Source organism: Passer domesticus, chromosome 6 (assembly GCF_036417665.1).
Source record: "Passer domesticus isolate bPasDom1 chromosome 6, bPasDom1.hap1, whole genome shotgun sequence".
NCBI classification, from domain to species: domain Eukaryota; kingdom Metazoa; phylum Chordata; class Aves; order Passeriformes; family Passeridae; genus Passer; species Passer domesticus.
The window spans coordinates 25,175,239-25,199,663 of record NC_087479.1 but is presented as its reverse complement, the minus strand read 5'-3'; the positions used below and the strand labels follow the sequence as shown (position 1 = coordinate 25,199,663).

Sequence of the window (24,425 nt, the reverse complement as noted above, 5' to 3'; positions counted from 1 at the left end):
ATTTTATGAAATGACTTGAAATTTGGTTGCATTATGAGACTAAAGATTACTTCCTTTTCCATCAGGCCCAGTCAGTTCTGCATTCTTTTACTACTCTACTACTCATTTTAGGTTAACTCAGACTAATAAGCTTTTCATGATATGGTTTTAGCATTCAATAGATCTAGAAATCTAAAACTAATCTTAGTAAGTTGGTACTATTTTAAGGAGGCATGTCTGTTGTGTCCTAATTGAAAAAAAATGAGCAATGAGTTTTGGTGGTTTCAGTATTTACTCAAACTTATCTCAGCTCTTTTCTGCTACCTGAGGAAAGTATTACTTCTCCAAACAAAGAATAATCCCTCCCTTTCTTCTTCTGGAACCAGTTGTGATGATTTCTGGTTTATTAATTTTCAGACTAAGTTAACCTTTTTCACAGACTACAAGTTAGCATTTTGTTGTGCAACTCAAGACTTACTAACAAGAACACTTTGTGCCAACAATCAAGTTTTATAAACAAAACTTGTTCAACACAAAAGAGAAAAAAAGTATGCATATGGACAAACTCCATAGATCTTCTCTTGCCATTTATAAAAGATGATGAAAAATAATCTTTTAATAACTTTGAAGAATCTTCTTCTGTCCCTTCTTGTCACCAACTTCTCTACTGACAATTTTTTATAGGAATATGTCTTACAGGAGCATGTCTTCAAATGACCTTGAAAACTTTAAAGAAAAAGGAACTATACAATTTTGAAACAGTATCTTTAAATTGTTACCCATTCTGTTCTTAACTTGCAACTTTTTTTTTACTATTTTCCCATTTTTATTACTTAATAAGCACTTATCTCTTCAAATCTGTCTCCTTCTGTAAGCACTCAAGAGTAACCATAAATTCTTAGTTTAAAATTTATTAAAACTTCTTATTATGAATGCCATTCCAAACAACATGATGCTTTTGGAAAAGTGAAAGAAGGCAGCAATGGAAAGCTGATTTGATTAGAAGAGCACTATTTACAAGAAATTATTCAACACTTGGAAGTGAAATACAAAAATAAAGAAAAATATAAATTTCAGTAGTTTTGTGGTCTGCTGCAGTGACTATACCTATAGAGAACAGCACTGTACTACAGCATGTTACTCAATTACATACCATGCTGAGTACTACAAATTTACATTTAAACTAGTACTCTGAAAGTGTCTATGTACAGGCAGATATCTTTGCAGGTGCAATTAAGGCTGTTTCATTCAATGAGACTATTCATCTGACAGTAACTTCTGCATTGCTTCCATGATGAAGATTCAATAGATATGAAAACACAAATTATATACAATGGCAAAAATCTATGCCAAAGGCAAGGAATAATTAAGCAATATTCTTAATTCTTCATAAAAGCCACAGAAATACGTTTTAGGGAACTGATTTATCATGTCATTGACAAGTTCACACATATATGGAAACTTGAATATTGAAGTGTAGCAAGTTTAAAGGCTTACCGGTGCATTACCACTGCGGAGTCTCTCAGCTATAAATTCGTCCATGAGGTCAGGAACATTTGTATTGCTACTGCCAATATCACTATCAATAGGGTGCAGCTTTTGACTCATGTCCTCTCTATTAGCTAAAAGCAAATGAACAACTATTTATAGTAAAGAACACATCAAAACATTTTCAAAACAAAATGTAACAAATGAAAAAACCTGCTAGTTAACAGAAATTCAAAAATCAAAACTGCCAAACATGCATTTTAAGAATGTCCCTCTTTTAAAGCAGATTCTACTTTCAGAATTAGTATGGCTTCTTCTTCCCACTAAGCAAGGGTTAGTTGATTTCCAATTCCACCTTTAAGAGCAGGAAGCTTATAGGTAAGCACTACTCGAAGTTGTTAATGCTTAAGGATAAAGCATATGTTCTTCCTCCATATCACAAGTAACAAATTCTTAAAAAATTATGTGATTTCTTCAGACTCCTTCTTCATTGCATTCCTAATGAAAAGCCATGTAGTGGAAAAAGGAAACTAGGTTGTAACAGATACTAATGACAAATGGCAATGTGGCACTGTATACGGTTAGGATGAATAGTGCAAACAAAATGTTACATAATAAAATTACATGCTAGTACATGGAATGAAAGTTCTAACTCTAGATGATCAATGGTTATGAGCAATTAATAAAGTTCACTCCTTTATTGGTGTTATATTTTTTCATATAACTATACTGTTCATATTTAGCTGTGGCTGTTATACCTGACTTTATGATATCAGCCTTTAAAATCTTCAAGTTATTCCAGTTCATGCTCTCTTTATACAAATTTTTCCCTCAGTGTCATCTCTCATGAGACCACAGTGCAGTTTATTCTAACAACGAGTTTCTGTTAAATGTTGGATTTTAAATAACAGGTACTTCTAAAATTGATGCTTCCTAAATATGTCTTTTTCAGAAGTCTAATTTCTGAAGAGCAGCAAATCATTTTTGTGAGACCCGTGACAGTACCGCTATCAGGTGCTGTGCTTACAGAGACTGCCCTCAGGTGGCATTAACATCTTGATGCAGGATGCATTGCAGAATCCTCTGTTAATCATGCCAGCATAACAATGGGAAAAAAAGAAAACCTGCATTACTGCTGAAAGTTAATTTATTGTTCATTTACGGTCATGGGAACTAAGACAATGTATATTAGAGTCGCAGCCTTCTTTTTTGATCAGTCCACAGAGGTCTCATAGTTAGCAGGCGAAAGACTATCACAAGACCTTCAAAAACATCCAAGATTCCAAGCAAAAAAGAAAGTAATGGAAGATGTTGCCAAGATTTAACTGCAGCCATTTGGTTGAATGAATATAGGAAGGCCTATGACATGTTTTGAAACAGACTCAAACAAAATCTTATGATTAGACTCAGAGAACTGTTGTAATGAAATCATTCCAGTAATAGCAGATTGCTATTTCGGACTATTTTTAAAAAATTATCTAAAATTACCTCCAAATGCAAATTTGAGGGGCTCTTTTTTGGTTTTGTTTTGGAGGAGGAAAAGGAGGAAGAGGATGAGGAGGAAGAAGAAAACACACTAAATGAACCAGAAATACAATTAGTTCAACCTAGTTGGTTGGGAGCCAGGTCCTTCTGACAAAAAAAAAAATACACTCAGAGTGGAATAACATATTCTGATAAAATATGCATTGCCAATACTTCAGTAGGCTTAATTTGAAGGCTTTGCAATGTAGATAAAAATTCAAAAGTCTCAAGGCTTAATCCTTTATTAGGTCATTTACTGTCTCTTCCTCTTCCCTAATCTGATGATCTTCAGCAGAAAAGAGGTTCAACTAAATATCTTGAAAAGAAAAATTAGTAATTTAAAGTACGTAAATGTAACTTATGCTGGGAGAAAAATCAGCTGGCTACAGGCGCATGCATAACCAAACAGGGAAAGCAGTGATCATCCCAAAGCCTTTTGATTGCTTATCAGAGCTTGCTTCAGTTGCATTAAGCCAAACTGGTGCTGCCTTTCTCCTTTTGCGCTCTGCACACTGTTAGTGCTCACCTGCAGCTTTCCTTCCAAAATAGCCCATTACATGACTGTACAGATCCCTCAGTGGAGCCTCTGCTGGCATTCTGTTCTGCCTCTGTGGGGAAACATTTGCCTTCGGCTTCGAAAGAGCATGTACAACAGTTTTATAAACACCACCCAGGGAGCCCTGCTGTTGTGCCGACTCCTGACCTGATGCTCTAAAGGCACTACGACATTGGAGCTGACTAATGGCAAGACCTTCTTTCTGCAACACAGCTCCTTGAGTTTCTGCAGATTCTTTAACTTGCTTGCTGCCAGCTGAAGCAGTGTTGACTGCCTCTAGATGCCTATATATTCCAGGTCTAACCAGCTCTGTGGCAGCTGATGAGCTACTGCTTGCACTGATACTGCTGTTGCTGCTACCACTACTGCTACTACTGAAGCCACCAAGTTTACGAAGTCTTGCTTTCCAAGCAGCCTCTTTGTTCTCAAGAGGATTGTAAAACTGAACCGATTCTGTAGATGGCCTAAAAGTAACATGAACGCTGTTTCTTTTTTTAGTTGTTATTTTCATGATTTTGGCCCTATGAGTTACAGTTTCAGATATACTTCTTTTAGCTGGTGCCAGTTTGTTTGTGCCTGTGATGTGAGGCATTTGAGGATCAACTTGTCCTTTAGGAAGAATTTTCTTTGCATGGACAATACGCGAGTTGGTCACTTTCTCATTAAACTGGACACTTTTATGCTTTTCAGCTACTGGTGCTTCCACAACTAAATCTACATCAGTTTCAGTGGCTGCTTGCCTGTATAGATATCTCTTCCCTTCCTTGCTGCTAGGACTACTGGACCCATGATCAAACACGCTTTCATATTGTTTATCAATATCTAACTGTCTGGCTTTATTGAGCGCTTGATTTCTTGTAAAAAAGTCTACTTGAGTAGGTGCAATATTACTTATAAAGCCACTTGGGTTTTGTTCTAGTTGCAGCTCTGTGTTATTGGCTTTTTCTGCAACAGCGTTGCTAGTTGTGCATTGACCAGTCTGATCTCTATTTTCTAATCCATCCAGTGGTAATCTATCGTTCCTACTTACTGATGAATCAACTTCATGAGCAGAAGCCTCAGATTTATCTATCTCAAAGTTACCGCAAAGTTCTTCTTTTTCTTTAATAAGATATTCTCTCAGAGAGGAAAGGAGATCATCTTCACCTTCAAGGTCAACATACTGGTTTTGTTCAAAGGCAGTGTTTGCAAATTCTACCGGCCCTATTAAATGACAAAGATGGTCATAAATACTATCCCCAACTTCCAAGGAGGACTCTCTGCTATTTGTATCAGTGATATGGCTTTCAGTGGATCTATGCATTGAAGAGATCTCAGTGGAATTCTGTAAGCTTGGAGCATGATGGGATGAACTGTCAATGACAGGAACTGCACCTTTGGCTCGTTCAACAGCGAATGGTTCCAGGATGTCAGAGGTGCTGCTGCTTCGTGGCAGTGGCTGTTCTTCATTTAATGCACCAAAAACTTCACTTGGAGCGTCCTCACTCTGAGAAAAATGTCTGACTCGAGGTGGACGTGGAAGAATTTGAGCATCATCAATGTCTGTAGGAAAAAAGTATATGTAACGTGCACAAAAATTTACATATAGAGACAATATATATTTACCACTACAACCTAATGATGTGACTTTAAAAGCCAGAAAAATTCAGAACCTTGCTTTCTTAGGTACAACAGAAACACTTTTTTCAATACTAGAGTGTTAAAAACACACGGACATAATATCCAGTACAGAATGCAATATAAATGAGTTAGACCATCAGAACACAGTTTTAAATGTTAACATGCATAAGAACAAACAGTGAGGTCATGGAACATTTGGAAATACAGTTAAAGCTAGAGCTGTGCCAAGTTCAATAATTCAACCAATATTATTCCAGCTAGCTTCTTTAGGAAATGGTTATTGGAATACAAATGAGCTCAACAGCACTAGTCCCTTTGTGAAATTTACATCTTCAGAAAAATTAGCAACTCCAAAGAGAACAAGGATGTTTTTTGGAAAATTGGGATTGTCTGTTGAAGTGGCAAATCATTAATTAAAATATGTATATATGTATATGTGTGTATATATATAAATTACTCAGATTTCTGAAATAATACTATCACATGATTATAAGTATTTTGATAGTGTACGTGTAAGCACTAAAGCTTTTAAAAAACAAACAAGAGCTGGCCCTATACAAAAAAGATGACTATACATAACAGACAATTTAAAGATATACCCTCTTCCCCCAGAAGAATGTTTTGTCCCTCATCTTCAAAATATGAAAATAAATACCTAATGAAGGCTTACCTACCCCTCTTCTTCCAGTTTTACTCCAGCAAATGTAACATTTATCAGTATTACAGAATAAGTACTCTGATACGAAGAAACATCCTGCAGCCTCACAACAGCCAACGTTAAAGTAAACCCACTTTTGTGTATGAAAAGAATATAATTTGTTATAACCATTTAAATTAGCGATTCCTTGTTTCTGTTGAGACTCTTAATATGTTAGTGTCAGTAAAAATCAGTTAACTGTAATGAAACCTGCAGTTCCAACATGGATCACCTAGGAATTGCACAGAAGTATCTTCAGCTCATTTCACATCATCCATAAAAATAAAGAACCCTCTTCAGATTTCCTAGTATGTTATAGGAATACTATATACTATCAAATTACCACTGTAGGCAAGACTAAATATCCTTTACAGACGAGTAAACTAACTGCTATCCCTTCCAGTCCTTTTATGAGATAAGCACTTAAGCAGCAAGGTAAAACCAGTTTACTCAATTTTCTGTTGGTTTCTTTTTGATAGAATCTTTCATTCCCTAGATTAATTTTTTTACTACCTAGTACTTAAAAAGTTGTAGAGATGCTTTCAAATTAAGGAATAACAGTAAATAGCTTAAATGAACACCAGCAAGGGTTATTTGCCACAATAAACAGACTTACCTTATTCTATCTAGATGATTTAACGTCAGGACTGCAACGGCGAATTTAATTAATATCAGAACAAAATTTAAGCCCCTTTCTCTCCACTAACTTTAATGTGTTACAGCTAAAATAAAGTAACTATGTATGTCATTACATTTTAAAATATTTCTATTATTACTAAGTATTATATATAAACATCACTAAGTATTTAATGTTATTAATTAATTTATCTTTCTCTATATATTTCAGTAATATTGAATATTGATAATCTGAAGTCCCCTTAAAACCTGTTTTGAGCTGCTTACACTTTTCTGAGAATGTTAGAGATGGAGCTGCGTGTTCTCATTTTCTCCTTTGGAACAAAGCATATAAACCAGATGAATAAGATATGTCCATATTTAACTAAACATGTGTTCCAAGAAGATGAAAAGTGCTATTTCCATGATCAATTTTTCAAAGAGGTTAAAATTTAAGAGTAACAGTTTGACCTCATATAAAGTTTACTGAAGTGTAAAGAAGCTATTAGACAGGAAATTGAGAGAGATCTATATTGGAAAAAGAGAATAGACATCCAAGCTATCTCAGAAAATAAACATGAACTGAAAAATCATCGAATACAGCACAACCCATTATTCCTTTTCTCTTCAGCTTTGATAAGTGACGAACTTCCCATCATTGTTCTTGTTCAACTTACTACTAACTACATGAATTAACACCCTCTGAAATGAATCATGTCTCTCTGTAGTTGAAACTGTTATTTCAAACAACCTGCTGACTTAGGCAGAGATTAACAGAAGTTATGCTAACGTAGTCTCAAGCTATTCTTTAGAGCTGTAAAAAAGGGACCATAGGATTCAGTCAAAAGTATGGACGATTATATATTTGAGATTAATACATGCAACTATGATACAGTGATCTCATCTTGAGCCCTCAGTATGCGTTTTTCAAATCTATTATAAACTCAACCTTATCTAAAGCAGAAGCCTAGAAATCCCATGCTGTGCATGCATGCAGTGATCATGACCTTCTAGGATGTTAAAAATAATCGGACAGAGAACTCACAATGCACACAAAGCAGCTCCACACATTGAAATAAATTCAGCCAGATTCATTTCAATGTTGATCCAGAATTAATTTTAGGTGCTCACATATTCATGACAAGCACATATAAGTACACATCTTCAGACAATCACCAATAGAGATTTATTTTTTGTAGAATGGGAAGAAACTAAGGAAATGAAAAATGTTATTGCGATACCAGCACTGAAAACACAGACAATATTTAAAAACCCAGATGAACTGCTCCTTCACAAACAGGGTTCACCCTTGCACACAGGTGTACAGTCAGACTGGGACACCCAAAACTCCCAAGGAGTTTGTGTGCCAGCAGGCTGACCCTGTGTATCTGACTCTGAGCACCCTTAGGAGAAACACTGCCCTGATTCCTCACATGGTACAGTAAGGAAAAGATTGTAATTGGTACATCTGGCCAACCTCACACAATCACTACTGTCCTAAGTCAACCTTGCCTCTCCTTTTGCTGCTAGAAGGCAGAAAGAGAAGACAGCTTTTCAGCATCAAGTGTGAGATAGATATGCTAAAATACAAACTCATGGAGAGCCACATTCTGACAAGAGAGCATGAGTGCTAATAGAAGATCCCTGTATAATACTGGGGCAGGTTTATATGTCATCATGCAAAGACTGTTTGGGAAGTGGAGAAAAAATAACATGTTTTGCTTCTTAGCTTTCAATAGTTGGGGTTTTTTTTTAAGAGAACACAGGCATTCTATGAGTTTCTGGGATTAAAGAATAATTACAGCCATACTGGTATTACAATTATGACTTCTTTCTATTTCATCTTAATGATTACTGAATGATTTGGGAGTAAGGTTTAAAGGCATAATATGCATCTCCCTTTCATGTTAATACTTGACTCTTTTAGTACCAGTAGATAAGGAAAAATCTCCCACCCACAACTAATTAGGTTGCCCAATGCTTCTAGGAATCTTGCCTACACCTCACTGACACTTTTTTCAGGTCTTGCACCTGAAAATCCTGAAGTGTTACAGAATAAATAATCATTTCCCTAGCTATCTTGTAAATGTGTAAGACTGGATTTCTTATCATTCTCACAGTCTAAAGGAAAGTTCCTTTTAGAAATATTGCAGATTTGCAACAGATATACTACACTAAATCACTTTATTAACTAAACACCTTAGAGTATAAATCACTCCCACTCTCTAGACACTACTTGAAAAGTTGCAAATATTCTGCACATGGAAATACAGCATAACTGAAACTACATGAAGGAATTACAATCTTAGGAAAATCATCCTCTATGATGCTAGATGACTGTATGCCAATATTGAACTTATGCAATATATTTTATCAACCTACTGACTAATCTTCAAATTATGTCTCACAAATTATACTCAGGTTTTCTGCCTTACTCTTGAAAATTAATATACAGTACATAAGGCAAAAGTTTGGTCATAAACACTTTCTGTTAGACTACCTGCCCAGATTCAGCTGTGTTCAGTGGGTCCACCTCTCAATGATGAGTTTCACAGCTAAAAAGAAGCTGAAAACTACTTCCAAAAACTTAATATTAGGCAGCCTATTATTCTGGAATAATTTGAAATGCCCTCTTCTTCAAGTTGTGTTGAATTATAAAGTAATTCTGGATAACAGGGATATTTTTATAATCCTGTAATAAGATGAACAACTAGCTAAACATCATTCATTACCTAGTACATGCAACAGAAACAATTTGATTCCTTCCCAAATTACGTGCTGTATGTCTGGAAACAGAAGGCTTGCGAAAAATAATATATCTAATGTAAGAAGAAAAGGCGAGAAAATGATAAAGCTTCAAATAAAAAGGGAAGAAGAAAGAGAGCACAATTAAAAATGCAAAAAATTAAAAGAGCAAAGTGCACTCTGATCCAGTCGACTGTGTTTCTTTCTCTGCTACTTCCCCATCAACACTCTAATAGCTTGTTTTTTTTCACTAGAGCTTTTTAGTTTTCTGACAATGTTCAAGATTCTTGGGCACATCATGAAGCTGATGCAACACTGATTTGTTTGAGAAGACATCAAAACGAGGAAGGGCTTAGGACTTTTTCTATATTAGAAGTGCAATGGTCTGTAATGTCACTTTATAATTACATTGGTCATGCAGTTTTTGGATTGTATGAGTATCAACATCAAGAAAAATAGCAGGAGAGCCAGCAGGTCTGGGACACATTAAAAGTAATACGCAAGCCAGGACTTTTCAGGAACATGAATGATAAAAGTGACTACAAAAGCACTTTGGCTTTGTTTAAGAAAGAGTAATTAAGTATCAGTGATTATGTGATGAAACAATATTTCACTGTGAAAGCTCATAACTCTTCTGTGGGTGTTCTTAAGGCCTCATTTAAGCACTGATAATTTCCAACATCGCTATGCCCAGGTAGGACACATTTTCTAATGGATTGTTTATGTACCATTATTATAAAATCTCTATCTCCTAAGTTATAATCACTTGTATCTCAGAAGAGATACTCTTTGCACTCACACTTTTATTATTAATTACATATCATTTGTATTTTATTAAATTTTGTTTGTGGTGTCAAGAACTGTATTCAAATACTTTGTAATTGTTAATTGTGAAAGTCTGGTCTCTCTAAAGTGGGTTCTTTAAACTTTCCTGATTTTTCAATAATGTTTTCAGGCTGAATACTAAGGCATCAAGTTTCTGTTTCACAACAAGAACTTTGTGACATGTGACACATGACAAAATACAATTATGAAGATACAGTTCTTGGTACTTCTTGGGTAACAAAGACGGGCAGGAGAGACAGAAAAGAAAAAAAAATTCATAAAAATATTATTGCCATGAAGTCCCTATATTTGTATGCCATTTTGACTACACAGAGTCCTCAAACTGTGCTTTCATTTTCTTTTCCACTCATTGATATAAAGGCATAGTCAGCCTTAACACATTACGAATTTTTATGTGTGTAATATCTGGAAAAATTACTTTATCGGAAAACATGTGCTCGAAATCTGTGCTAACTCTAGTTGTTGAATCTATTTGTTCAAAGAAAAGTATCCAAAGTAAGCTACTGTTCAACTTGTAGCCAACCACCCTGCTGGACCAAACACAATGTTGAGGTAAACCACAATCCTAAAAAATTTATCATTCGGAAAATAACACCAAAACATCACACTTGAGAATTCCACACTACAGATTTTTTTTTCATGTTTTCATATAGTAATGAAAAACACGCATACTCTAAAGGATATTATATGATACCATATTATTTTTTCATGGGAGCTAAAGTATATCATCATGGTTGTTCACACAACATCTATGACACTGAATTAAAAAAATTTACACAGAAGGATGTAAATGGCAAATTAAAGTAAAATTTCTTCCTTTCCCTCCCTCACTCATCAAAAATAAAAAATTTAGATTAGTTGTACTCTCTGGTAGACATTTATTGTATTACTGCTTACCAATAAATTGGAAAAGCGGAAAGATTTCTCAAATTCTCTCTTTTTTGATAGTAAACATTGGCACAGCACTAACTTCTAACAGTTCCAGAATGAATTGTAAAATAGCATGGTATCTTACAAAACTCAAAATATTAATTCTTAATCTCTTCCCCTCTCCCACCATCCCCAAAGGATTTTTACTTTGAAAAATTTAATGGTTTAGCAGAATTTGAAAGCAGAAGGTTTAAAAAAGTGATAAAGGGGGTGCAGAAATTAGCAGAGGTGGCACTACCTGAAAGCTCATCAGAAAGGGGAGTGAGAACAATATCAGGCAAGAAGGGTTTGGAAGTATGGATCAGAACAGGAGCACTTTTAGCACTGCGTATATAGGCCGATGGCAGAGCACATTCACCAATGGATCGGCTTCTCATGGCTTTAAAAAGGAAAAGAAAGAAGTGGGGAAGGAAAAAAGAAGAGTGACTATAATGAAAGGCTTGTGTCACAGAAAAAGCAGCAACAGAGAAAACAAAGATAAAAAGGAAGAAAGTTCAAAAATTAAAACATTTCAGCACGGCAGATATTGGCAGAGCTGTAAGAAAGAAAAAAAATCAGTGGACACATAAGACATTCCGAGTTTTCAACTTTTATGTAAAGCAGCAACAATGCCTTTATTGTGACAATTACAGAGATTTTGCATTTGAAATCAAAAAGCTAATTAGCACATTTTCCCACTGCATCAGGGGTTGAAAAATCAAAGTTAAAGTTACTCCACAAGCACTCTGAATTTGATTTTTTTTAACAGGAAAAGTAACTTGTACTACATTTCTATGTAGTTTCTATTTTCCTTTGATTTTATTCTGCAAATGCATCTCTGTATCACACATATGCCCATACTCTTGAATTCATGTTCTCCAAAAGAGATGCAAAATCATAAGGAGAAAATTATCAGTTCTGTGTGGAGAAATTTGCAATAAAGCTTGTTATAGTTCCACATTAAAAATGAAATTACTGAAGTGAAATGTTTTAACAATGAAAAACATTAAATTTTTTTTATCCATGGGGTCTGGCTTTTAATTGATACTGGATAAATCTTGTCAAACTGATGTTTATCCACCTTTTCATACCTCACATCTTGCCAACAGTCCTACAGAATACAAAATGTACATAAGAATTGTGCTATTACAATCAAGGTTATATCTGCAGCTTTTCTAATAGATTTAAATGAATCTTGGACATTTGATTTTCTCTGTCAGAGTAAGACACAGCAAGAACTAATACTGCATTCAACCTCAAAGTACTCTGGAAGTTCTTTAAAAAGTAATATCCTATGCTTCAAGTAGCTTCGTTTCATACTGCTGTAAATTTTCTAACTTGTTCTAAAATTATTGCTGATAAAATTCTTCAGGAAAATTCAGAGTATATAGCATAAAAATATTGCCACTGCAATACTTAACCAGTCTGAATTTTTCTCTCTATATGTATTTTTTCTAAACAATATGGACTTAGGATCTTAGTGCTCCTGATCTGCATGGGAATCAAATGTACGTGAATGGAGCGCAGTGAAAGTTGAGCACATCACACTTCAAAACCAGGTTAAAGAAGTGTTGCTAATAGTAACATGCAGATAACCTGGGTAGGTCACATTGAGCAGAAAATACATTTGACAAATGCAGCACAACTTAAGTGGAGTCCTAAATTCAGTTTGAAAAAACAATTCAGAAAGACAGACCTTTTAACACTGCTCTAGTAAACTTTGTATGACAGAAACTATTTTCTTTAAAAAGGGCAATTACGTGTAAGGCTGTAGTATCAGTTTGATTAAAAGATACAGTAATAAAATTCAGGATATAGTTATAGTTAGATGCATATCACTCATCACTGTGAATCTTACAATGAACATAGACAAGAGAAAAAATAAAAACCACACAGTAAATATCAAGGATGTTTTCCAGGCTAAATTACTCTAAATAAATCACGCTTTTGATATTGGATACTGTGTTGATTACAAATCTTAATATAAAGTTTTCCTTTTATTCTGATTTTTTTCCACCATATTACATTCAATTAAATAGTTAGGTGGAGGCAGACAATATCAGAACATGTAGGTATTTGATAGTTTATAACCTTCCACTATTGTCTATACAAAAGCAGAACAATAGGTAACTAAATTCTTTCTGACATGATATTTTTATAGGACCACAACCTGCTGCCTAAGCCAAAACTCCTGTATCTAACCTTTCAGATTTTTCAACCCATATGCATACCTTACTTAAAGGCCCTTTCAAAAATTATTTTAAATAAGCTCAAACTAAAAATGTGCACACTGCATATCAAAACAGCTTTGCTTTTTATTTGAGTAACACGCACACACACATATTTGGTGCAGCAATAAATGTGTGCTGGCATGACAATGGCTCAAAAAATAGAGGTGCAAAAATGTACACAAAAATGTGTACAACATAAAACAGATGAAAAAGAAACTCCAGCTTTTTCTTACCATAAAAAATTCAACATGCACTTCCCCCCTACTCAGATATTAAGAGTATATATTACTCTCAATCAAAGGGAATGTAATACAAATCACATATCATGCAACATATTTAAGGTCTGACTCAATTCCAGGCTTAGCTTGCAAATCTAATGATAAACTGAAGGAGAAGATCTGATCAGCAAAGTGTTCTAGATTTTACTTATTGTGATTATTTTTTTTATTATTTGACCCTGAATTTACGGCACAGATTAAGAAGCAGCTGAGCAGCACTTTTTGCAGACTAGAGAGGCAGTAACAAACAACTATTTTCAGGCAGTTAAGATATATGTAACATATGGTAACATTTTCCTCATTAAGATCTAAAAATACTGAGGAGTTTGGGATTCTGGTTCCGGCAAATCTTTTTGGATTTATTGTCTTTTAAAATCATCCTAGCAATGCTGGGGTGCTGGGATGCTTGTCCACAGTTGGTATTCTGCAACATGAATAAAGTTGAAATTTTAACTGCTTGCAGTAATGCAAACTTGGCTTATTAATATCAAATATGTAAGATAATTGGAGGAAAGGAACAAAACCATGGAAGCTAAAGTGCAGTGAAACTAAAATCAGATTACTTTGCTGCTAACCAGGTCAATATATAGCTTGATTAGGATAAATTCCAGTCATTTCAAGGCTAACATCATATAAATAGCCATCTTTCAAATTGCAGCAAAACAAAAGCATTAATAAATTGACCAAACAACATAATCTTCTGACAGAATATCTGAAATATTAACAATTTGTGAAGGAGAAATTTTAACATGAGCTTTATCTTGTTAAAACAATTAAGATTTAAAACAAAACCACCATTACACTTAATCACAGACTACAGAGAAGCAGAAATTACATTTTAAGTATCTGTGATCCATGAGGAAAACTAGGAGCTGTCAGCACGAGATACAGGAAAAGCTGTGTAGCATTTGAATATGCAAAAAAGACAGGAAATTTTGGAGTAGGGAATTAATTGTGCTGTAAGGCATACAGGGATGAGTTCCCTCATTTCTGTATGCCTTACAGCACAATTAATTCTCCCACATAAGAGCCTTAGGTGAGAAAAAAAAATTTAAATGGAGAATTTTGAGGAATAGTCAAATAGAAACTTTGTCTAAATAACCTCTGTGACTTAAAAAAATTAACTTCAAATATTTTTGGAAAAAAGAAGAAAATCTTAATTTCTGAAAAGCTAGCACAATTATATTTTCAATTGCTGATATACATCCCAAATTTTTAAAACTGTCAGAATGTACCTACTCCCAAGAAGTATCAGTGAAGCAACAGGACACAATGACCAAAGTCACTGTCTCACTACTACTATAAAGACAGCAAAAAAATAAGAGATATTCCTTAAAAAGTTCTTCTTTAAATACAAAATTAAAACAAGCTTAACTTTCCTTCATGTAAGCAATAGCACTGAGATCATCAAGATGAGACAACAGAGTAAAGAAATTTGTAGTCCAGTTCCTGTTAACATAGTTTAAGAAAATCATATGAACACAAATGAGTCTTCTTTTGAGGAATTCACCTAAAGCATTGGTCAGTATAACTCATTTATAATACAGCAGAGTATTTGCAAGTAATAAAATTCAAAAATAGGTGACTTCAGAAATGGAGAATTGCACACATCTGTCAATCCTTCATTATCACAATATTCAGGGTACAGTAAAAGACAGCACATTTAATAAACTATGCAGACTTATGAATATTTTCCCCACTTTTCTTTGCACAGTTTGAAAATACTCAACCCATCTTATGCAGTGTATGAAAACACATACTTAAAAAATCTTCTCTTACCCACCTATTAGCACCATAGCTCAAACCACTCCAGCTTTTTTCTCCTTCATATACATAGTATTATTTTCCAATACAGCTTAAGCATGTGATCAAATTCATTAACAATTAATATAGCAACTGCATTACTTTCATTTTCAATAACTGTAATTCTAGTAAACACAGTCTATTCAGCTACCCTCAAAGCACATAAGGCTGCATAATTCATGCTTTAACTAATGTGCAAATCATTACAGATAATACACCTTTGTGGAAAGAAGCCATCCACATTGCTACAGAAATCAGTTATCAATGCTTTAGCCTTTCCCAAATGCCACTTTTCTCAGCTCCTACAGATACTTACCAACTGTTTTCTGCCGTACTATGCTCCTTGCCTTTTCCGTTCCCGGAGAGCCGGTGGTTGTAGCGCTGCGCTGTCTCATGGGTGCCTGTCCAGGCTGGTCACGGCTCCAGCCTCTAGAAAAGGACTTATCAACAGAAGACTTTGGGAATTCATGCCCAACTCCTGCAAAAATAAAATTGCAAATCTATGCACTTCTATTCTGCTATCAGATTACTGTAGATGTGTTCTTTCAAAAAATTTTAAAGCTGGATGGAATAAGTTACCAAAGCAAGCATTAATTCAAAAGCTCAACCAGCACTAACTGAGGGACACTCAAACTTTTTAAGAAATGTTGGTGTTATTAAACTACTGTAATTTTCTTTTCTGAAAAAATGGGCTTACACAGGTTGTAGTCTGGTACTACATGTAACTTTTCCTTTGCTTTTCCTACCAGATAAGATACACTAAGTTATACATTTCAAAACATTAACATTGACGGGGTGAGGTTTCCAAATAATTTTGCAACACTGAGGAACATAAAATAAGGATAACATAATTTTACACAAAGTGTAAAAGCAAAAAAAAAATTAGATGATGGGCTCAGAGAATTTTGGAAATTGACAGAAAATCCTATAGAAAGATTAAGATGGAACAAATTCAGATTTGACATATATATTGAAGTAAAGCTCATATGAGGAGCTATCAAAACCAGCTAGATGTAAAAAAAAAAGTACCGAAGTAAATATTTGCAATGTATTTCCTTATCCAGATTGAGCTCATTAATAATCCAAACTGACTATAATCATTAAAGGGGCATCTCTTTGCAAAAAGTGAGCTCTAGTCCAACATGTTCATTATTATTAGCAAACAAATAGAGGAAAAGAAATTTGACATAATTTGTATGAGATCTATTAATTCTAAAGCTGGACTTGACTCTGCAACTCACATTTAGCAATGGAGGCTTTCTCTCAAACTTTGTCACTGAAGGTTAACATAAATTTTCCTCATGTTGCTCAGATGATCCAAAATGCTTTTAAAAGTATGTATTCAAATAACTGTACACATTCTTATCCTATACTAGACTGCTCTTTTTTTGCTGTTTGTTTTTTTTTGCTTTTGTTTTTTTTGGGGTTTTTTTGGTTTTGCTTTGGTTTTTGTTTGTTTGTTATTTTGTTTTCTTGGTGTTTGTTTTTGTTTATTTTGTTTAACCTCTGTTTTTTTAGTAAGAAAAAGAAGAAAGCTGTGTAGTATAGGAAAACAAAAAATGCATGGTCTGGAACGACCTCTCAAGGGTAACTACAGAGAGATGTATTTCTGCCTAGTTATCACACAGCAGAAACCAAAACAAAATGCTGAATAGTGACTCTGCTTAAGACGAGGCACAGAAGTATGTGAAATGTTTCTAGCAAAAAAAAGCCTATAGTAACGTCCTCTTTAAGAGAGGGAATCCACACAGGTGGTTTCTTACTGACAAACCCTAAGATAGTACTAGGAAGCACCTTCCCTCAGATTTGACTGAAGAGATAAAAAGTAGCCTAAAAATAACATGTTTTTACATCTTTGTTACACACCCTAAATACAATCCTGCCTCTTACTATTAGACCACAATGCACTTTTTAAAGGAGAACATTCTCATTATCCATGTTTTACAAAAGTGGAAACAAAGTGATTTCTAATGGCCACAACCAGAAGGTCTGTCTCCAAACTCAGAAAAGAATCCAGGTTTTGCAACTTTCAATCCAGACCTCTGTCTGGGAGGACAAACTTCCTGTGCCTTACCAATTCCAGAACTGTGCCATTATAAGCAGCCACCTCCTCTTCCCATTTTATTACAGAGTATTTACGCATTTCTTAGGAATCAGTTTAAAAACAGGTACCACTCATGGATTATTGAACTATACTTTCTCTTATGTAGCCCACAAGGTGTCATCGTAACTAAATCTGTCTTCACAATGGGCTAGTGATCACCTAGTACCAAACAAAGCTATGTTCACCTTACATTTCATCTTTTAACATTTCAATATTCCAATTGTGCTTGCAGTGGCTTAGTTTTCACCAGCTGAGTAGTGTTTGTTATTTTCAAGAAGTTATGATTGGGACTCCACTATTTTGCTGTGATAAAAGGAGAAAGGCGTAACCCACTACAGTGTAACATTTTAGTTCAAATTCAACACACTTTTAAGAACTACATTCCATATGTGACTGTTTGCAGAAATAACATGATCATGTTGTGGCAGTTCTAAAAAGCAGATTTACCTTAAAGAAACAGGGTTATTTCAAGATAGAGATGCCTAATTATACAAAAAAAAGTGAGACCAAAATTATCCTGTGCCCAATACCAGCTCAAATTCAAATGATGTTCATGAAGTGTTGTCTTACCTTTGCCTTTGTGTTTTTTCTGTTTCTGCTCACTTAATTTATCCAGTGGCAGGTCACTGAGGTCCAGGCTGTACAAGTTTCTAGCTAATACTTTAGTAAGTGTCTCCATTGTCAGTGACCACTCAGTGGCCAGCTCTTCCCAGTATGTCAGTGATGACATCACAGACAGCAAGTCATCCCAGAGTTCTCGAGAAATGTACACATTTAGATTTGCTTTGATCCAAGCTACTATAAGAGTCTAAAAGAACAGAGAAAACTTGGATTGTGAGCATAAGCTAACAACATTCAAATGTTACTATTCCAAAGAAAACTTCGAACTGCCACAGAAACTTTTGTGTAGTCCTGACATTCTTTTCCTCACCAATACATACAGATTTTTAATGAATTATCAAGTGTTAACACAAGGCTCTGATTTAGACACAGGAGCAACTGGTTTGACCCATTATCTTACCCTATCTATGTATTCTTTTTTGCTCTGCTAAAGACACTGGAGACTCTACAGATCCTAGTCACTGGGAATTCCCCACAACAGCACTTTGCAACTATAAACTTTGAAAGCATTTGCTACAGCTTTCTGTAAGCAATTACAGAATTATCTAAGGAATAAAAAAATCTATCAGTTAGGAATGGATAACACAAAACAGTTCATGCTGACTTGAGCTAATTTTGCTATGGCAGCAGGCTAAAACTGCACACACTGCCAGTTATTCCAACCCAACTAAAGGACAGCAATCCTTGAATTTTACAGTACCTCAAATACTGTTGTCACAGTGTCATTAAAATATAAGACAGAAAGCAACAAATGTAACCAGCTCTTTGATCCACAGCATTCACATTACCTGGGTAACACACCAGCAATATAAGATGACAAAGTAGCCAACAGTGGTTGCCGTGTTCAATCTATTCATGAAAATTAGGCTGAATTAACTGAAATGAATTTATGTTTACTTGCCTGGAAAAGAGGTCCTGCAAGTCTTCCAGCTAAAGTGGAGGTTTTTCTTCCTTGATACTGCAAGAAAGTTTGGGGTGGTATTTTCAGCACAGATTCAGTTACCCTGAGCAGCACAAGTAGCATCTGCTCCCTGCAAAACAGTATTAAACTTAGAGTTACCATTTTGCTATACCTCTTTATATGCCAAGGTATTTTAAAGGTAATAATCAGGCCTTATTTGCTCGAACACATTCCAAAAATGTCATAATGATTACAAAGAGCCTAACTTGGTTATTGCAAAAATATATATTCCAATCTTTTTTCAGACTTAAGAGTGAGTACTTCTTCCAAGTAATTCAACTGCTATCACCTTCAACGGCCTGAAATTACAGGCAAAATTTTAACTGTATTTTCAATCTGAGCTTTTTCTTTTTCTATGAATTACAGGTTTTGGTAATTTTACATTATCATTAACATACTCCACCAATTATTTTGTGTGGCACAATCTTTGCCATTGTGGTCTAGAGTCAGTTCTTTACATTGACGTGAAACTGAGAAAGAAAACGCCAATCCAGTAGAATCTGTTTACTATTATGACTCCCAAAGTTCCCAGTGGCCAGCGAAATTGGCTCCTCAGAAGAGAAGACAAGTTTCACATGACACACAGGGCCAGCTTTACCTACCAGAGCTCAAGACAGATTGAGTGGAAGTCAAGTTAAAATGGAATAAATCAGATATTTGAAATCCCCTCGCTACTTTTTCCTTGTAATGGAGAATGGAGGCAATATAGTACCTGATTACAGACTACTATTTAAAGGAGTGGAAAATAATAGTAATTACTTTAAAGCAGAGTCTCCTGTACCTGCTAAGCACCATAAGAACTGGAAAGGCACAACGGTTACATAGTACACAGACTCCTGTATACAATTACAGGTCAAGAACAACACATATCTGATCATAATGGGGCTTGTCTGGGGCTTTAAAACAAATTTTAAATAAGGCTGTGAAGCTTCATATGTTTCAATATTTTAACACTTTGATACATGAGCAAAATGCCTTGCAACAAATCATCAGTAGCTCCTTAAAAATAATCTGTATATCCCAGCTTAGTCCTTTTTGCACTGAGGTCTAAGCTGCCACAGATTAACCAGGAGCTTACTAGAAGTTTTAAGAGAACAGACAATCTCTCCTGTGCTAAGTTGTCTGTGGTGCTCAAGTTCGTATTTACTCAGTATTTACTGATTTAGAGGAACTGGTTCATATGACCAATACCACTCTACAGTGTTTACTACCAAGTAAATGTTCACATTTGTGTTGTGAACTAATAATGTAAGATAAAAGCATTAGCATTTTACCATGTCTTCTTGTCCATAGTCACTTGGACTACCATGTGGCGGTAGATATTGAGAACGCGTTTGCACATATCAGTGTGTTCATCCAGCAGAACTTTAAATTCATTTGCAGGTTCAAGAAAAAATATATTTGAAGAATTTATTATAAAAACCTAAAAGCAGAAAAAAGAGGATGTCATGATCACGCAACACTTTGATGTTTTCAGCAATTCAGTTGATAGAACCAGGAAGAAAAAATCTTAAACAGAAAGTCTTTATAAGAAAAGGTTATATATGCACACAGAAGTGCATGTTTAAATATGTCAGTTTGAAGTAATGATTAAGCAACAATGAGACTGATCTTTTCCCTATTTTTCTACAAAATCTATTTGTATATTTTTGTTCTCTTAGATGATTCAACTAACTACTCACTATGATTAGTTTAATATGAAAGGACAAAAATGTCCCAGTAAGAAGTTCACTGCACAAAAGTTCCACCCCTAAGCCAGGAACTGACTAGTACAATATATTGTAAACTGCTTGAAATAGCCTCAGCATCACACAGCATGTATTATGTTCTGGGAAACGAAAGCATTCATCCCAATGGGATCAGTAAGGCTTACAAAAGTAGGAAACTCGACATGTTCCTGAAAGCGACTGACTTCAGTGGGCAGTAAATTAGGGCCTTCAGAATGAAAGTTATGCAAAAAAAGTAGGCAAGGACACTGTAGGAGCTACAGAAGCAGTTACTCAAGTGTTACTATATTTTTATTTAAGTTTAGAAAGCACTCGAATCTCAAATCTAGATTTTCAATTATTTTTTTACATGTAGAGGAAGTTATTGGTACTAAAGTCATAACTTCCCTCTACTGAAAGCTTTGGCTTTTTAATAATTAAAAACTATTAGTAAGCACTTTTACATTCAGCCTCAGCTAATGACTTAACCTACTCTAAATGCCTAGAAATAAGTCTATGCAAGCATTAAATGGGAAAAAAAACTCAAGACAGAAATCTTGGATTATTAATGCACAGGGAAAACCAAACATGGTTCCAGGTCAGGAAACCTCTCAAATTGAGACATGGTACTGGATTAGAATGATGTCTTGACTCTGTTTCAGGCTAAAAAAAAAAAAAGATACTTGGTAGTCAAATGAACCTTTGTCTAAAAAACTTCAACACGAATAATCTTCAAGACATTGTCAGATGTGTAAGCCTTAGTAGTACATTGCAAAGAGATACAGATACTTCGTATTTCTTTTCTCAGTAACACTTCATACTCTAAAAAGTTGTTGAAAACAAAGATTATGAAGCTTAAATTATTTTAATGTATTTGAATTTAGTTTATTTATATGTATAATAGTGTACAGCACAAAAGAAAACTCTATTAATAAAATTATTCAAGCTGTAGTAAGAATTAGTTTTACTTAGTATGGTCACACACAGTAGAAGTGCACACAGTAAAGTGCTAAATGCCCATTATTTTATTTTGTTTAGAATCAATTTTCTGCTGGATATAAGAATATTATGGAAGCTAGAGTAATATCCCACCTATATGAATTTATTTGCACACACATATACATAAAATGCACACACTTTATAATACTCTAATAAGAGTATTTCAAGACCTTCAAATTATACCCTCCCAATTTTTCACATCTTCACCTTCAGTGAAGCATTTTGCTAAACATTTGAAATTAACATATTTCTACCCTGTCAAACTGCCTAGAAGCTGTTAAAAAACTTCTGTTAGGGTACAACTGAACTCTTGCTTTCCTTAATGATATCACCAGAGAGTTATGGCACCTCATCAACCTTTCAAACATGTTGTAAATTCAGAAAAAGATGAAAAAATATCCCTGTACACCTTGTTAATAGGACTAAAAAAGCTACAGGGTTGGATGTTTTTGCTTTTGTGACCAATAGTGTAAAAGCAAAAAGCCTCTAAACATTCTCATAAAAAGCTTCATTATATTTATTTGAAGATGTTGCAGTAGCATGAGGATTATTTTTTCTCTATTATAACGCAGAGCAGAATGCATGATCCAATGCAAAATTAATTTTTTTTTTATTGTGTTACCCATCACTGGTCTATACACTGTCCTACTTCAGGCCAATAAAAATACAGTGAACCAGCGTCATTTGTCTAACGTTTATCATCATACTTGTTGCACATAAAATAATTTTAAAATTTAGAGATGCTTTAGAGATACATGGGATTCCCTGGCAGAAATACTGCACTTCATTCCACTCTTTATGTGCTGATAACAAGATTTTTAGGTAATTTCAGATAGATAATTTAAATAAAATTAAATACCAAGTCTGTTTCATACCTGCAATACTGACTGCACTCCAGCTCGTACATTTTGCTCTTCAGTATCAATTTCAGATGTTTTATGCAAAGTGTCTTCGTAACAGCCATTTCTTCCCCAGTTTGAATTTCTAACTCCATGACTGGAGTTCATCCCTTTTTCCTGAAAAATATTTTTCTCTTAAAATTCTACAGAGTTTTAGACAAGTATTTTGGCTTTATATTAAATGAAAAAGGATATGATAGGTACTAAATAATAAACAACAGCAGGTAAATGCACCTGAGTCACAACAATATTTCATGAGGCTTGTAGCAATTATCTTAAAGTCCCTGAATGAAGTAACTACTATTTTTGTCACCCTTTTATTTGTATATAATTTTTAAACAGTTGATAGTTGGCATACTGTATAATCCACATCTTGAAAACAGTTCATAAAATGATACTGTTTTGAACTAAGCACATTAAAAAGTTGCAGATAATGGATAAAATTGGTAGCTTGTCCATACAGTGTTTTACCATTGATTTTTCCCAATAAATGCTCTGACACCAAAGAAAACCACAAATAAGCTAGCAAGGAAGCCACTTCTCTGTCTACTGCTAGATTAATGCACAAATATTAACCAATAATATTTTACCTCTTCTCTTTCTTTTCCTTTCTCTGATGAATTATGGTCACCATTTTCATCACAATCTACAGCTGTGCACTGCATTATTTCTTCAGGTTCTTTCATAAATAAAGGTTTGTCTTCTTGTTGAATCCATTCTTGATACACCTTCACCACCTTCCTCATGGCAGCTGCTTCACATATTGGCAACAGAAATGCCTGAAAGTAGAAAAAGAAAGAAACAAAACACTGTTACAATATTTGAAATAAGTTGGGCTCTATAATTACAAGTTCAAAGAGATAAAGGTGGAAAAAGACAGCCAGTGTTGGATCCCGCATACAAACTATTGCCAAATCTAAATGTTTGCTCACTTTCTTCATATGTAAACTGAAAACACGAAAAAACCCCACATTTAAACAAGAAAGCTTATCAAGAAATACTTTGAAAGATAAGAATCCATGTGGGTGCATCTACTTAGCACGTAGCCTGCTGAAATTAAGACCCAAGCACCCATCAAAATATGCAAAACAAATGAGCAGAACTTGCTATTACAACATCTTATATTCATTGGATTTGGACAAGTGGAGTTAAATCAGCTCTAAATGACTAAGAAAAATTCAAGCGACACACAATACTGGTAGTCTTCTATCTTATTTTTAGCTAATTAAGATTTTACAAAACAGTACCCTTAAAGTGAATTACTCCCTGAAAAGACTTCAGTATTATTGTTTCTAAAAATCATGCATTTGAGTTGGTTTGATGGCTGATCAGTGCCCTCTTCAGAAGGTTTTCTGTATTGGCTGTGCTGGTAACAACTAGTTGTAGACCAGAAACTTTTAACACTAGTCAGATTTTAACTAAATACAATTACACATACAAGAGACCACGATGCCCTAATTATACATTTAGAAGAACAAATAAACTACACTAACACACAGTGTTACAGGGTCTGCGCTGTGACTGTTGAAAACTAGTTGTCCATGTCTTTAAGGAGGGCCCACTTAACACAGGTTGTACATTCACTCTGGAAACAGAGATTTCATACCATTATCACACTAAAAAGAATTCAGCTGTCTATTACAGGATTAAACTGACAAGTTCAGTCACATACTTCCTCATCGAGTTTAACATTCTCCTGCAAGTCCATATAAATTTTTTTGTACCCTCAAGTCTAAAATGCATAAAACTAGTTCTCTACAGACAATCTTTCCACCACTCAGTACCACTGAAACGTCTTCTTGACAGGAATAACTTAGTCCTCATGTTTTAGAAACATTACAAAC

At 34.7% G+C, this 24,425-nt stretch overlaps 1 protein-coding gene across 11 annotated transcripts in view; it reads right to left on the bottom strand.

Annotated features, from left to right (window-relative positions):
• Positions 1-24,425, bottom strand: part of RALGAPA1 (Ral GTPase activating protein catalytic subunit alpha 1) — a 129,979-nt gene that overhangs the window by 78,693 nt on the left and 26,861 nt on the right. For 6 of the 11 annotated variants that reach the window (XM_064423941.1, XM_064423934.1, XM_064423936.1 and 3 more), the window contains exons 11-19: positions 23,172-23,360; positions 22,558-22,698; positions 20,252-20,400; positions 18,918-19,047; positions 17,966-18,203; positions 15,608-15,769; positions 11,239-11,379; positions 3,518-5,089; positions 1,477-1,601 (exon numbers count right to left, since the gene is read on the bottom strand). In XM_064423941.1, the coding sequence (XP_064280011.1) occupies positions 1,477-1,601; positions 3,518-5,089; positions 11,239-11,379; positions 15,608-15,769; positions 17,966-18,203; positions 18,918-19,047; positions 20,252-20,400; positions 22,558-22,698; positions 23,172-23,360 (2,847 nt within the window). The remainder of the gene's footprint in view (positions 1-1,476; positions 1,602-3,517; positions 5,090-11,238; positions 11,380-15,607; positions 15,770-17,965; positions 18,204-18,917; positions 19,048-20,251; positions 20,401-22,557; positions 22,699-23,171; positions 23,361-24,425) is intronic. The other 5 variants (XM_064423942.1, XM_064423943.1, XM_064423944.1 and 2 more) reach the window with 3 other exon arrangements.